The sequence below is a fragment of the Bos javanicus genome, chromosome 13 (assembly GCF_032452875.1).
Source record: "Bos javanicus breed banteng chromosome 13, ARS-OSU_banteng_1.0, whole genome shotgun sequence".
NCBI classification, from domain to species: domain Eukaryota; kingdom Metazoa; phylum Chordata; class Mammalia; order Artiodactyla; family Bovidae; genus Bos; species Bos javanicus.
In genome coordinates this window covers 56,926,522-56,942,465 of record NC_083880.1, presented here as the reverse complement: position 1 = coordinate 56,942,465, position 15,944 = coordinate 56,926,522, and the positions used below count along the sequence as shown (strand labels likewise).

General features: G+C 53.0%; 1 protein-coding gene across 2 annotated transcripts in view; it reads left to right on the top strand.

Moving 5' to 3' along the window:
- PHACTR3 (phosphatase and actin regulator 3) overlaps positions 1–15,944 on the top strand; it is a 206,068-nt gene that overhangs the window by 1,362 nt on the left and 188,762 nt on the right. Inside the window, exon 1 of one of the 2 annotated variants that reach the window (XM_061437007.1) lies at positions 14,672–15,251. The exons of the other annotated variant lie outside the window; for it this stretch is intronic. Coding sequence (XP_061292991.1) covers positions 15,134–15,251 — 118 coding nt within the window. The 5' untranslated portion in view covers positions 14,672–15,133. Of the gene's footprint in view, positions 1–14,671; positions 15,252–15,944 lie in introns of those variants that run through there. 2 annotated transcript variants of the gene reach the window in all.

Genomic DNA, 15,944 nt, shown 5'->3' with positions numbered 1-15,944 from the left:
TTGTAGCGAAGCATTTTGGGGTCAGATTTTGAGAGCAGACCTTTCACATCCTGACCTTCAGCTTGGCAGCGTATTCAGAGCTGTCACAAGTGTATGACCTGCCTGTGGACATGATGCAATTCCTGCCCCACATGCTCATTTCAGTTTTTTGGCATTTTTAAAATAGTTCTATGGCTTCTGCCCGGGCCTTGAAGGATGCTGGGCTCAGCCGCTGCTAACCCACTTTCGCCAAGGAGAAAGCCAACTGAGAGACGGCCGGCAGATGTTTGTATTAATCGCTGAAAATGGCTCAGGCGCTGACCTATATGCTGGGGATGCGGCAGAGCAGGGGGTCAGCTTCCTGCCCTCAGGGAGCTTTGATTCTGGTGAGGGGAGCCCAATCTGTCTACAGAGAAATGTTAGAAGAAGAGCGGGGTGGCGGGTGGGGGGTGGCAAGGGAGGGTCTTAAAGAGGGATGTTTGGGTGCAGACCTGAATGGGGAGAAGCCGGAGCCATGTGAGGAGAGTGGGTGAGAGCATTTTCAGCAGGAGGAAAGGCAGTGGCCCTGCATGGAGTTGGCTTGGTGGAGTTGGGGGCCAGAAGAAGCTCATGAGGCTGGAGACCCCAGGCGAGGGGAGATGAGGACCCATGCCTGGCCAGATGGCTGGTAGGCCCTGGACCTGTTGATGAGTGGTGGGGGTTCCACGTGTGCAATCTAAGGCCATCAGTGCACTTTAGCCTCAGAAATGGTATGACCAGCCGGTGGTGTCCTGTGGCACCAGGCTCCTGGTGGGGAGGGGCCACCTGCAGTTGAAGGGAGGACAGTGGTGGTGGAAGTGGGCAGCACGGGGGCTGGAGCCCATAGGGCCTGCTGAAGCCTTGGGGGTCTGAAATCCAGGATTGCCATAGGTTTTGTGTCTTAAGCCTGGTGGGTTGGGGTTCCATCTATGAAGCTGTGGTAGGCTTGGTTGGAGGAGTGGGGAGACTGGTCAGGGGGTGAGGGGTTTGGGGAGAGGAGGCCACGTCCACTTGGACAGGCTTGTTGACGTCTTCAAGGATGTGCCAAGTAGGCCTCTGCCTATCTGAGTCTGGAGCTGGGGTGGGCAGGCAGCCTGCAGCCTCCCATCTGAGAGTCCCTGGTGTGGGGCTGAGGCTTTGGGTTTCACTGTTGCCTTTCTCTGTTGGTCCAACTGCCAAGTTTCAGAGCAAGGTTCCAGAGACCAGGATACAGCTAGGCTGTGTGCCCACCACTCTGGGCATTCTGATGGCTGGACCTTGACGGGGGGTTCTCTCACCTCTGGAACTGGGAGAATTTGTCGGGCTGCCACCTGTAGTTCTACCCTTTCAGTCTCTGCAGCTGCTTCCCAGAGCTTGCTTGGGGCAAGTCCTTACTCCCAACCCTGATGGGCTCTTGGACTATTTCTGTGGCCAGCGTGAATTTAGGAACAAATATTCTTCTGGACTTCAAAGTTGATTTGGAAGCCCTGACTCATACTAGGATATTTCTGTACCAAATTAGTTTTTTTTTTTTTTTTGAAGGGAAAGGAGTGATTGATGAGAGCATGGCATGTCCCAGCTGGTGTTCATTACAGGCTGTGGCTTTAGGGGCTGCAGGAGGCAGTTGGAAATGCAATGCCCCATCTCCCAGGCTCACACAAGGGCTCAGAGTTAGGAGACTGAGCTGCTAAACTCTTTTGAAATTGTCAGGATGACCCCCTGTACTGTGGAGGCCTTCCTGCTAACAAGTGACAAGCAATTCAGGAAGCTGGAGATTCAAAGGGTGACCTCATAGCTTCAACTAGTGTCCTCTTGCCTGTCTGGGGCTCAGGCTGGGTCACACCACTTGCCCTTGGGAATGGGGGTGGGGGTGCACGGGCGAGTCCCAGGCAAGGATGGAGCCTGCGTCCCTTCAGTAGCCAGACCTGAGACCCCTCTTCCCCCAGCCCCAAGAAAATCAGGAAGGGGCACCCTTTCCAGGGCCCGAGAGCGGGCTCTTATCTAAAACTCGGAAATGAATTGTCCGAGGAGGCACATGTGTTGATAAAGCAAGAGACTTTATTGGGAAGGGGTGCCTGAGCAGAGAACAGCAGGATAAGGGAACCCAGGAGCACGGCTCCACCATGTGGCTCACAGTCTCAGGTTTTATGGCGATGGGGTTAGTTCCCGGGTTGTCTCTGGCCAGTCACTCTGACTCAGGGTCCGTCCTGGTGGTGAACACATTGGTCAGCCAAGGTGGATTCCAGCAAGGAGGATTCTGGGAGGTTGGTAGGATGTACAGACTGGCAGATTCTCTCTGCTTTCCCAAATTCTTATGGTTGATGGTAGCTTGTTGGTTCCACGTTCTTTTCCAGGACCTCCTATTGTTAGGATAACTCATACAAGTGGTTCTTCTCTTGCCTGGCCAGGTTCCAGTCAGTGTTTCCCCTAACGGGATGACAGCGGGAGGAGAGTCGGTGCTGGGTGTTGCAAACCCCAGCATGTTTCCAGTGCCCCACCCCCAGCAATATGCGAAGCCCACACCTGTGTGCACCTGACCTGAGAGTCCCCCCTCCTCCCAGCATCTGGATCATCCTCCAGCCTCAGTCGTCTCTCTTGTGACAGGTGTGCACTGGGAGGCGAAGGCAGGGTTTGCCACCTCCAGGCAGCAGTGGAAGACCCTGTGAGGGTCTGGCCAAGCTCTTCCCTCTCCTCCTGTCCCCTTCCCCGGGGCATTCTCCTGCCACGTATTCTGCATCCAGGCAAAGTGGTCCTCACCCCCTAAAGGACGGCGGATGAGCTTGGCCAGATTAATTGGTCTATGGCTCCATTTTTGGTTGAAGGGAAATGAGTGATCCTCAGGTTTTAGAATGGGTCTGTCTATAACTGGTAAATACTTGTCAGATGAACGCCTGAGGTGTTCTAGGCGGGCAACAGGTTTCTTTGGAGAAAAAAATTATATATAATTACTCTAGTATTTCATGAATGGGCTTCCCAGTTGGTGCAGTGGTAAAGAACCTGCCTGCAGTGCAGGAGGCCCGAGTTTGATCCCTGGATTGGGAAGATCCGCTGGAGGAGGAAATGGCAACTCACTCTAATATTCTTGCCTGGAGAATTCCATGGAGAGAGGAGCCTGATGGGTTATAGTCCATGGGGTCGCAAACTTTCTCCAAGTGGGAAGTGAAAGTGACTCCTTCCTCTCCTTCCTGGGAGAGAACCCCTGTTACCGTGAATCTTTTCCCACCAGACTGTCTTCATGTGTGTGTGGGGGATCTTGATAGAAGCTGTACAGAATGGTTTCCTGTACATGTTTTAAAGAGATGGTGTCTGAATACAGCCGTCTTGTTCTGAAACTTACTGTTTTCATTCAGCAGCATGTCTGGGAGGTTTATCTGGGTTCGTAGAGTCTTCCTATTTGATTTAGAATATTCCACCATTTGCAACTTTTCTGTGGCTGCTGCCCATGGAGGGCGTCCTCAGTCCCTCTTGTTACAGGCTGTGTCTCTGAGCATCCTCTTCGTGCACTTATACACGAGTTTGTCTTGAGGGCTTGTTCTAAGGTGTGGAATTTCTGAGCCTGTAAATTTCTCTTGGTTTAGCAACATTTTTCCCCAGAGTGGCTGTATCACTCCCATCTGCAGTGTCTGAAAAGTTCTCTCGTTCAATTTCTTAAATATTGTCAGTCCCACAGCAGAAGAGGGGGATTTTCTTGGTTTCATTTGTATTCTCTCAATTTCTGGAGAAGGTTTTTCTTATGTTAATTGGCCATGTGGATTCACTTTTCGTGAGTTGCTTCTTTTCTGTGGGGTTGTTGGTTTCTTTTTTGTAATTGGTGTCTTGAGAGCTCTGTGTGTATTCTGGGTTCTAATCTGCTTGCTTGCAGAGATATTTGCTCTCCCTGTGGCTTGGCGTTTAATTCTGTTTATTGTGTCTTTGGTTGAGTAGAAGTTTTAGTTTGCTCTTTAAAGGTATAATTGACATATAACATGTACATTTTAGGTAAATGATATAATGATGCACTGTATATATTGCAAAATGACCACCACAATGAGTCTGGTTAGTGTTCATTATGATAAATAGTTATAATTTGTGTGTGTGTGTGTATGTGTCATGAGAATGTTTACAATCTGCTTTCTTAGCAACTTTCAAACCTATAATATACTTCTGTCACCACCAAGCTGTACATTTCACCTCCATGTTTTCAGCTTTGACGTAGTCAAGTTCATTAAGCTTTTTCTTTACGTCTTTGCCTTTTGTGTCTTCTTCAAGAAGTCTCTTTCTGCCTCAAATTTAGAGTGAATGTCTTGTCCCAGGATGCTCAGGGTGGTCCTGGTTTTCGCGCTGAAACTCCCATGTCCTGAGAACCGCTGAGTCCTGGGCAAACCAGGATAACTGACACATGAACACCTCCACCCGTTTCCTTTTGATGAGTGTATAGCTTTTTTCTTTACATTTGTTTCTAATCTGCTGTACTTCTGTGAATAGTATGAGGTAGAATACAGATTTTTTTTACATTGAAGTATAGTTGACTGACAATGTTGTGTTTGTTTCAGGTATACAGCAAAGTGACTCAGTTACACATGTAAATAGATGGATGTATTTCAGATACTTTTCCATTTTCCAATATTACAAGATATTAACTATAGTTTCCTGTGCTATACAGGCAACTATCTGTTGCCTTGCTGTTCTTGTTGTCCTTGCTGTTCGTATATTTTATATATAGTAGTGTGTATCTATTAATCCCAAATTCTTGATTTATTTCTCCTGAATACAGATTTTTAATAGGAATTCCAGAAGTCAAAATGTTTAACTCAGGGAGTCATTGGTTCTGATGGAAAGCTCCAGCCATGTGTTAGCAGAGAAGGAAAGGTGGCCTGCGGGAGGGGAGTGGACATGTGACCCCAAGGCAGCCTATGTCTCCTGAACCTTAAACTGAAGCAGGTTTGGGGCAAGAATTTGCTTTCTGATTCGATAACTTATATGGTTTTATTGATCAATACTTCATTTTGCATTTAAGAAACCCCTTTTACCCAGAGAACCTCCCTGGTGGCTCAGATCATAAAGAATCTGCCTTCAGTGTAGGAGACCTGGGTTCAATCTTTGGATTGGGGAAATCCCCTGGAGAAGGAAGTGACAACCCACTTCAGTATTCTTGCCTGGAGAATTCCATGGCCAGAAGAGCCTGGCAGGCTACAGTCCATGGGGTTGCAAAAGTCAGATATGACTGAGCAACTAACGCTTTCACTTTTACCCAGAAACACCAGCCCACAGGGTCAGGTGTTTGGAGAATCCTAGGTGCCCCTTCTTGCTGCTCAGCTGCTGTTGAAGGCTGAACTTGCCCTGCCGCCCGACCCCGGAAGGAGCCCCTCCCTGTGTACCCGCACAGACATGCATCTCAAGACTTAATAAGCCCAGGGCACTGGGTCCCCAGACCCCTCCTCCGTTTGGGCTTCATTAAGGCAACCTGCTGCCTTTGGGATTTCTACTGAATACAGTTGCAATTTATTTTAAGGAGGAGCAGTAGCAGCAGTGTATACCCTTTGCACACAACTCCTCCCAGCTGGGCTTGGGTGTTTGCTGGGGCTGTGGTGACCAGCGGGGCCTGCAGCCCCAGAGACCCCATACCACAGCCCTCTGTCCACTCCCTTGTTAGTACTCCGTCCTCCGCGGCCAGTGTGGACTGGTCCTGCAGCAATCTGCTCACTGCTCTGGGGACGCCCATGTCCTGCCACACACGTAGCAGGTGGGCTTCTTGAGTGCCTGGACAGCAGGTGGGGCCTGGGAAATCCTGCCTTTTCTCAGCCTCTGGAGAGAGCTGCCCTCGGGCTCTAGAAGCTTCTTCCTTTGGGCAGCATCTGATCTTACATGGAGCCTCTGGTTTCTCCCCAGAGGAGACCCATTTTTGCAGAAAAATCCCCCAGTTTGGCATTGATTTCCCTCCAGAGTTATAGGAAGCAGCTCGCAGCATCTCTATTTGAGTCTGCCCTGTTCTTCTGAAAGCACATCGTATTTCTAGGCTGTTTCCAATTATTAACACACCCTTGCTGTAGCAAACTTAAAACAAGGGAGTGGAGGCCCGCCTGGGCCTTCTCCTCCAATACTGACCCCTTGTACTTTGTATAGGTACAGACAGGCACCCTTGGCAGTCACCTCCTTCCCACCCTCCTAATTTATTACACTTACTCCTAATTTAGAAGCTCCTATCAAAGCGTCTGCCTCACCTGCTTCCCTGTCCATCTGTGTCCCATTCTGTCACCAGCAGGTCTCCTGGAAGCCAGGCAGGCGCCCTGCTGCCTGCATTGTGTGCGTTGGGATGGTGGGGTCACTGCCGCTGCCCCGCAGGGCAAGGACCAGAAGTAGACCCTGCCCACGATGAGGTTTCTGGTACGAGTGAAGGACTGCCTCTCTTTCCACTTAAGAGTGTCCCGAACATCTGTGTGAAGAGAATGTTATCTTTCATCTGTGGCCACATTTCTTTTAATTCTTACGCACTCAGATAATGAGGATGTTGGCACGGGTGAGGCTTGTTGCAAATTTCTATTTTTACTTTAATCGCTTTTCTGTCTGGTGTTTTTCCTATGAAAAAGTGAGTGTCTGACTCTTTGTGACCCCATGCACTGTAGCCTGCCAGGCCCCTCTGTCCATGGAATTCTCCAGGCAAGAATATTGGAATGGGTTGCCTTTCTCTTCTCCAGGGGATCTTCCAATCCAGGGATCAAACCCAGGTCTCCTGCATCTCAGGCAGATTCTTTACCATCTGAACCACCAGGGAAGCCCCCTTTTCCCTATAAGCCACAGTAAAAACTCATGGTAAATTAGCTTCAATATTTTACCTCTTGATTAAACATTGGGATAATAAAAATTAAGAGGAGGTATTCTTTCATTTATGGAACAGAATGATTTCTAACTTGGAGAATTATGGTGAAAGTGACAAATCTTTGGTAACAGTCATTTGCATTGGGTCTGCGTGGGAGTTACCACGGTGGGAGAGGCCAGGTTGAAATCTCCTTTGTGGGAATGGAGATGATCCAGCAGCCAGGGCTTGACCTGTCCTTAGCTCTTCCCCTTTGTCTGCATGTCTCCATGGGAGGCGTGTGCCCACTTGACAGATGAGGAAAACCAAGGCTCAGAGAGATGGAGTAAGTAGCCCAAGGTCGCACAGCTGCTGGAGCTGCCCCTGAACCTGGGTGGTCAGCTTTGGCAGCCTCTGGATTCTTAGCCTTTGCTCTCCTGCCTCAGGATTTATGTTCTCTGCCTTTTATCCTGGAAGACAAGGCTAGTTCTTGGTGCCTCTTGGGGGAGTCCTTTCTGGGTGCCCCAACTTTGGCTGCACCTGGGAGATGCCTGATTTGGAAATAAGGTGGCTGGTGGGAGGAGCGAGCCCTGCCCCTCAGGTGGATTCTGTGCCCCATAGGTGGGATGCCAGGGCGGTTCTCTCCCCAGTCCCCCGGCATGGGTCATACCCTTCATTTGAGTCTTGGGTTGACCTTGGATGTGCGCACATCCCTCTTTGCAGATGGTCTGTGTGGGGTCACCCAGGGCTGTGCAGCAGTGGGAGAAGGACCCTTGGAGAGCTGCACGACCTTCCCCTCTGAACCTCACCCTCCTTGTGGCTAGAGGATGACACCGGGACTGGAGGCCTCAGACACTCAGGAGAATGGATGGGAGGATGTGTGACTGCCGAAACGGAGGACCACAGACTTTGCAGGCAAAGGGACGCCTGTTTATCGTCATGTATCCTCCCCTGGGCTGGAGGTGGACTCAGCCGGTGCCCTGCTCTGAGTCCCATGGGCTGGAGCTGAGGTGTGGCCAGGTCTGTGGTCCTTCCTGGAGTTCTGAGAGGGGAGCCAAATCCAGCTCATGAGTTGCAGGACCTGGGTCCCCGTTTCCCTGCAGGCTGTTGGGGGATCATTTCCAGAGGCCACTGTGTTCCCTTGTGGCTCCCTCAAGGCCAGCAGTGGTGGGTTGCATCTTCCAATGCCTCGTCTCTCCTCTGCCCACTCCTCCCCTTCTGTCTTCCCTCTGCCTTGAGGGTCCTGTGATTACACGGCCAGGTCCGATCATCTGGGATAATCTCCCATCATCAGGGGACTGATGGTATCAATCAGGTAGCTGATGATAACCCAGTTTTTGTTCACAAAAGCCTTCCCTGTAGTGCCTAGAGTCATGTTTGCATGAGTAACTTGGGGCTGGAATCTGAGGGTATTCCCGTCTACACTCTTGGGTAAGTTGATTAGCCCAGGGTCCAGCCCACAGTGAGCACTAGGTAAGGACAGGGTGAAACCACTGTGGTGGGCCAGGTTATACCAGCTCCATGAATTTGTGTTGGGAGAGGGGGCAGTCACATCCAACTTCAAGGAACAACCCCCTTGCCCAAATTACAGAGCACAGGAATCAGCTGGTAACTGTCTGAATTGTAACAGTAATCCTGTGTAGGAATTTTCTTTATTACAGTTCAGCTATTGGGTACCTTTGCATCAAGAGTGGCTGGAACATACACAGTTACAATGCACGTGGGCTCCGTCCACCACTCTGCATTCCAGGCTGCCTGTGTCTCTCCCAGTCCAGTGCAGCAGCCCCTAGCCCACCCCCTCATCTCCCGGCCCCTCTTTGCCTCCCATAACCTCCCCAGAGAAGAGAAATTCATTCTTTCTTTCCTGGCTGGGGACCTTTCTGGGTTTATCGTCCCAGGATAAAATCTGTGCTTTGCACCATGGGTCATGAGACCACTTGGGTCCTGGGCCTGTCCCCCACCCTCCCTGCATGCCACCCTGCCCTCAGCGCTTCAACCACCCAGCCCCTTCTCAGCCCTTCTGACTGCCCAGTACTTCCACCCCGGGGCGTTTGCATGTGCTGTTGTGGGGAGGGACCTTCCCCCCCCTTCCCTGCCCCCTACAGTGCCTGGTATGTGCTGTGCATGAGTGAATCATGCCTTTTTGAATGCAGTGCCAGCGGCCCCACCCCCTTGGGTCTTTGCTGTGTGTTTCAGGTTCTGGTGGGAGACAGAACCCACTTCACTCGAGATTTCGGCCCCTCCACTCTCTCCTGCTGATAGACCCCCAGAGCCCATTCTCCTAAAATCCTGGGTCTCCCAGGTGACCCTTCAAAAAAATGAAGTAGGAGGGTGAGCAATCCCCCAAAACTACAATGTGACGTACCAGGAGTAATCTTCGTTGCACCCCAACTCGCTGAACTGATGAAGCCTCTGCTAAGCACATTTATGAATGCTGTCTCCCAGTGTGCCATGGAAGTCATAGGAGCTCTTGCTAATGTTCCAGAATGGGGCCTGGTGAGGATGCCAGTATCTAGTTGCCTAAATAACTTCCCCTTCCCCCACGAAACCCCAATGGACCCACCAGCTTTAACCCACATACGAATTTAGTGAATTATGGGCCCTGAAAGAGATCACGGCTTCTGTGAAAACACAGACAAGCCATCATTATTTATAGGTTTGTACAAGTGGGTTCTTGGAATTATCACTCCAGCTGCAGAACTTAAGATGTATTTTTAAAGTACTACCGATAAGCCTTGTGCTATGGATTTTCTGTAATTTATGGATTGGGCGCCATGCCGTGTTTGAACTATTCTACGATGAAGTACTCTGTCTCCCATTCCTGCTGCGATGGGGTGTTGGAGGCATAAATCTGTGTGTGGTGAGGCAGTGAGCCCGGCTCTGGGGTCTCCATGGGAAAGGAAACCAGTCCCTTTAGAATATAAATCCAGCAAACATTACAGTGTACACGCTGAATTGGAGGAAAGAGCCAGTGTTTGGGTGACAGTGACCTTTATTTAAGCGTGACTTATCTCCTTTTAAAAGAGTCAAGTGGCCGGATGGTCGAGGCGGTGAGCGTGACTTCCGACGAGCGCTGTCCTTTTCCCTTTTACTTGTGGTCAGCATTCTAAGCATCCATGTCCTTCATAATCCCTTTCTGCACAGTTTGGGGCATCCCATCCTCATGTGTCCCCCGGGCTCACAGGGGGCCGCTGGGGCCCCAGGGCCACACAGGACACTCAGGCAGGGAGCAGGGACAGTGCCATCAGCGTCTGCCAGGCTCATGGCGACAACTGCCTTTTCTCTGTGTGACTCTCCATCAGCACGTTTCCCAGGGGCCCTGCACCAGCCCCTCTCCCTGCGTTTGTTGCTGCTGTTCAGTCGTTCAGTCGTGTCCGGCTCTTTGCGACCCCATGGATGCCAGGCTTCCCTGTCCTTCACCATCTCCCAGAGCTTGCTCAAACTCCTGTCCATTGAGTCGGTGAAGCCATCCAACCATCTCGTCCTCTATCGTCCCCTTCTTCTCCTGCCTTCAGCCTTTCTCAGAATCAGGGTCTTTCCTAATGAGTCAGCACTTCCCATCAGGTAGCCAAAGTATCAGCGCTTCCAGCTTCATCATCTGTCCTTCCAATGAATATTCAGGACTGCTTTCCTTCAGGATTGACTGGTTTGATCTCATTGTACTCTAAGGGACTCTCAAGAGTCTTCTCCAACACCACAATTCAAAAGCATCAAATGTTTGGTGCTTCCCTCCATTAGCTGTAAACATCCTCCAGCAAGGAAGGAAAACAGGATGAACCAGGACAGGACGGGAGGGTCCATGACACAGATGAGCCTGCCTGGGGCTGTTTTCTGTCTTTCCTGCAGCGGGCACCCCGTCCCTCTCCTGGTCAGGCGTCTTGTTCCCCATTCTTCTGCCTCCATCACTTCCATCGTATGTGGTCCTCCCTGGTCACCTGAAGGTGCTCAAGGCACGTAAGGTGTTAGTAGGTCAGTGTCTTGCATCAGAGGACTTTTGTGTCCTGAGAGCTGGGTGTCCTGTCGAATGCCGTCACCCTCTAAGCAATGCTCTTCCCCCACCCTCACCTAGAGGGGAGACACAGAAAGTGATCAAAACCCTTCTCCTGCCTGGATCTCAAACTCTGGCCTGGAAGGGCTTCTGTAGCAACCTGAGCACAGAAGACACTGCGAGGCAGGCTAAGCACGTTTCTCAGGCCAGCTCTGGCTGCTGTGCCTTTCAGGGTGGGGACCATGGTTGCTGACATGAAGGATTTTGTTTTAGAAGAGTGTGTTTAGAAAACAGCCTCAGTTGGCACTACATGAATCACCACCCTGGGTAGCCTAATGGGCAAGGCCAGTGCTGGAGACCCCACCAAGGGCAAAGGGCAAAAGAAGCCAAGTTCAATCAAGGCTAGGTCAGCCCTCTGGTCAGGGAAGTTCCCAAGGGCCACAGTTGGGTGCAGTTCCTCCTGTAAACAGCAGAGGGCAGGGCTCCCCTCCTCACGGCAGGTTCTGGGGGACCTGCTTTGTCTTCACTCTCCCCTTTCCTCTGGTCTTGAATCCCCATCCTGGGGTATGACCTCTGGACCCTCTTTCATTGGTTCCCTATGAGCTTGGCTAGAATAGTTATTTTTAAGCATTTGAATTTGCTGGTTTAATTCTGTTCCTGTGATGGGGAAGGACAGTTCCCTGGAGCCTCAGGAGAAACATCAGGATGGGGGAAGGAGGGTCAGGAAGTGACCACCTCTGTCCCTGAAAGCCTGGAGCTACTGGGGTTCTGAAGATGCTGAGCCCCTTTTCCTGGAGCAGCTATGTGTTGACCCCACTGTGTGCGTACTCATTGGTTCAGTCAACAAACACCTGTTCCCTGGGCCCCTGCAGAAATCTTGAGGACAGACAGTTGGTGACTTTCACAATTTATTGGGGATCCTGCAGGCTGGAACTTGCAGACAGCAGCCTTGTGCACACTTCGGGGGCCACATCTTTGCAGACTTCCTGCTGGCCCCAGTCTCAGCGTGGATGACTTGAAAGGTCCAAGTTTCTCCTTCTGGCAGTTCATTGGACTTTTATTTCTCCTGATCAGTAGAGGTCAGGTCACTAATTCGTTTTAAACCTGAAACTGTTTTTATTATGGAACATTTCAAAGCTAGAGAAAAATACAGTGGCTATCTCTTTCCCTACCTGGCTCAAACAAATCAATAGGGTACTGACATATGTGTTTGACAACTACACTTTGGTTGTTCCCTCTGTCTTCTGCCCGCGCGCCACACCTCCCCCCACCCCCTGCCAATCTCCATGTGAGCTCCTGGAGCAAATGCTAAGTCTTATCTTTTTCTGTGCCTTTAAGTCTCACCATGCACTTAAGGGGAGCAGGCACAGCTGTGTAGACCACCCAAAGGAACTAGAAATGGTTTTGGGTAGCATATACTTGGACAAGGCATTGGGGGAATATTGGCAACTATAGATAATCCTTGTGTCCTTCATCCTCCGCAGGTGTGACAGGGAGGCTACATTTCTGTCGCTGGAGTGATGCTTTCCTTTAAAATGCATTTAAGTGCTGAGCCATGCTGTGCTGTGCTGAGTCACTTCAGTCGTGTCTGACTCTGTGACCCTGTGGACCGTAGCCCACCAAGCTCCTCTGTCCATGGGATTCTCCAGGCAAGAATACCGCAGTGGGTTGCCCTTTCCTTCTCCAGGGGGTCTTTCCAACCCGCGAACAAACCGATTGATTAAAAGAAAAATATTGTCAGTAGCCAATACAGGTTCTGAGTAGGGAAAGCCCCAAAGCATGAGGGTGGGGGGTGGGGGGACACAGCTGGAAGCCCGTGAGTCCACCTTCCTTCTCGCCTCCTTTTGCCCATGACCCTGGGCTGCTGTCTCCCCCACTCCCCTGCCCGCCTCAACCCCGCTGGTCCATCTCTGCATCTGCTGCTGGCTAGCCCGCTGCAGGCCTTGTCATGTAGATGTGGGAGGCATTGATGATGAGGTTGAGGGCGTCCTGAGACCTGCCTGTGTTTGGGCCAAGACTCAGCAAGGCTCTTGGGGCTGCCTGAGGACACACTTGGAGAGACCCCAGACCAGAGGCATCGGCCCTGCCTATCCTGGCTTATGACCTGGGCAGGTATACTCACCTCTAAGGTAGCTCACACCTCCGAGGCTTGTGAGGAAGAAATGATACCCCCTCCTACCGCCACCCCAGAAAAGGGCTCAGCCCGGAGCCAGGTAGTCCCCATCCAGCACATTTTTATGTGGATAAAAAGTGTTTAGTAAAATGTCCTACCAAGTTCCTCTTTGCCTCATGGTATGTGTTGATGCTGAAGCTCCAACACTTTGGCCACCTGATGCAAAGAGCTGACTCATTGGAAAAGACCCTGATGCTGGGAGAGACTGAGGGCAGGAGGAGAAGGGGGCAACAGAGAATGAGGTGGTTGGATAGCGTCACCAACTCAATGGACATGAGTTTGCACAAGCTCTGGGAGATGGTGAAGGACAGGGAAGCCTGGCGTGCTATGTCCATGGGGTCGCAAAGAGTCGGAGACCACTAAGTGACTGAAAACAACAACAACGTGTTGACAACTCCAGTGAAATGTTTTGGTGTCCCCTGTTGATTTATTGGCCACCATTGTCGGCTCTGTCCTCCTGCCGCCTGGAAGACCCACTGCGAGGGTTTCTCACTTGTTTCTGTTGGATCCCCAGTGTCTGGCAAGCCTACCACCTACACAGTGGGCTGTGGGGGTTTTTGGAAGGAAGGAAGGTTTGGTTTCTCTGAGGCCCCTGCTCCTAAGAGCCCAAAGCCCCGTATGCAGTGAGGACCGTCATCTCCTGTGTCTCAGTTCTGTCCTTGGTCCTTCTCCCAACGTTGCCAGGTGCCCCTCCTGCACCCCAGCCCTGCTCCAGGGCTGGGCATGAACGAGCAGCCCAGGAAAGTCCCTGGGCCCTGCCCAGCTGTGGGACCCCTGGCACGCTCCTGCTTTGAGCCCCAGTTGGTTATGTCATCGCAGTGGGGCTGAGAGCCGCACCTGCTCCCTGGGTGGTTTGAGGGGCTGAGATGGGATCCCGCCCATTGGAGCTTGATGCACGCCCCGCCCCCCCCGCCCCCGTGTCCCTGGGGGCCTGCCCTCTAGGCGTCTGGCCCCCTTCCTAACCCAGGCTGTTGACACCACTCCCCACCATGTCCCTCTCTGTGCACTTTACAAGGCTGGCCTCTTTTTCCTTGCGCTGCCTTAGCTGATGTGGGAGTTGCCTGTGTTTCCCCGCCCCCTGGCACCCGCCCTCCCCCCCCCCCCGGCACCCGCCCTCCCCCCCCCCCCGCCCCCCCATCTAGCAGGGTGAGAATTGCTCGTTAACACCTCGGGGGACACCTCTGTAAGTGGCAGCCCTAGCGGGTGTCACCTCCCTCCCCTGGCCTCCTCAACTCCATCAAAGAATCTGGGGGAAGCCTCCCTGGAGGAGCCAGGCACCCCTCCTGCCTCTCTCCTCGGGGCAAGGAGGGGTGGGGCAAGAAAGGGTGGGCAGAGAGGACGAGGATGCAGTGGGCGGGGATACAGGTTGGGAACGCCCCGCCCCCTCATTCCAGGGGGCTCCTGGGCAGCAAGACCCCGGTCTAAATCCCCAAGAGTGCAAACCCGGGCCGGGGAACCTCTGGGAAGCTGCTGGGGAGATCAGGCCCTGCCTCCACCGAGGGAGGCACTCTCTCTAGCTGGGGGAGGGGGAGGAAGCAGTATGTGGACTCCTTGTTTCTAGAGCCTGGCTGGGGTGGTGTTGGGCGATCCAGAACTCAGGAGTAAGCCCCCACTTCCCTCAGGGCTGGCGGCGTGCAGTTCAGGTATTTGAGACCCCTCCCCATCACGGCGCTGGCTCTCACTCCCCTCTCTCGTGACGTCAGGCTCCTCTCGCGCGGCATGATGGGAGAATCCTAATGTTTTCCAACAGATGCTCCAAGAACAGCTTTCAGATTAAAGCTATTGCCAGAGCAAAGATTCTTCTTTTTTCCTTTCTTTCCCCGGGGGGTGGGGGGTGGGGTGGGGGGAGGGAGCGCCCCCAGAAATTCCTGGACATCACCCCCTGCCCCAAGCACGCAATAAACACTGACAAGAAAAAGTTTTTATTTCCTGGTTCAACTTTTTTTTTTCCTGGAATATAGACTGAAGAATGGGAATAAACACGAATAAATAACGGAGCGAGGCCGCGCGCGCCGGGATGCGCCTGGCTGCCGCCGCCAGGCTATTGTCTCACCGCCCTGAAGCCAGCCCTGGCCTCGTCCTCCTGCTCCTTCCCTTTCCCTGTCCTTTTTGATTTTCCTTTTTTAAAAAACGCCCCCTCCAGCCCCCTGGCCAGTGACCTTGGCCGCCTGGATGCTCTGATTGCACGCGGCTCCCTCCAACTTGCCCCAGCGCCGCCGGGCCCATGGCTGCGTCCGAGGACGAGAGCAGCTGCCTCGTGTCGCGGGGCCGCTCTCAGAGTGACCCCAGCGTCCTCACCGACTCCTCGGCCACCTCCTCCGCGGACGCCGGGGAGAACCCAGGTAATGGGCGGGCGGGGGCGGCCGGGCAGGCGGGGAAGGCCAGGGCAGGGGGCGCTGGGCTCACGTCCCCGGCGCTGCTCCGCGTCGGGTCTGCGTTTGGGGAGCCGCGGCAGGACTCGGGCGCTCAGGCTCCCCGTAAGGCGTCTGAGAGCCCTTTGTCCGAGGAGGAGCCGGTTTTCCTGGTAGAGACCGGCGCTCCGCATCCGCCCTCCTTGAGGATGGGTGGGTTCTGCTGTCCTCTCCGAGGGGCTGCCTTCCTTTGGGTGCTGACCACCTGGGGGACCAGAAGCAGAACCGTAGCCGCCTCCACCAGTGCCGGCTCCGAGCTCTGCCTCCCTCCCCCGGACCGCAGCTCCGGTGGCCCCGGCGGCCTGGCTGGGGCGTCCCCTCGCGGGCAGGGAGCGCTCGGTGCGGCCGCCGCGCAGAGGGGCTTCCGCGGGGCTCCCAAGTCGGCGGGGCCTGGCGCACCTGGGCGCGCCCACCCGCCTCCCGGGACAGGTGTGTTGGCGGAGCTGCCACGGGGAGATGAAGGGCGTGCGTGCGCCAGGACGGAGCCCGATTTCATTAAATTATATGGACTTCGTTCACTCCCCCACCCCCACAGCAACGTCGATTGTTTAGGTGATAAATCCGGTCACAAAGGCGTCCATAAGGCTTGATTGATTACTTTCCAGAGAGGAAGAAAGGCCTAAT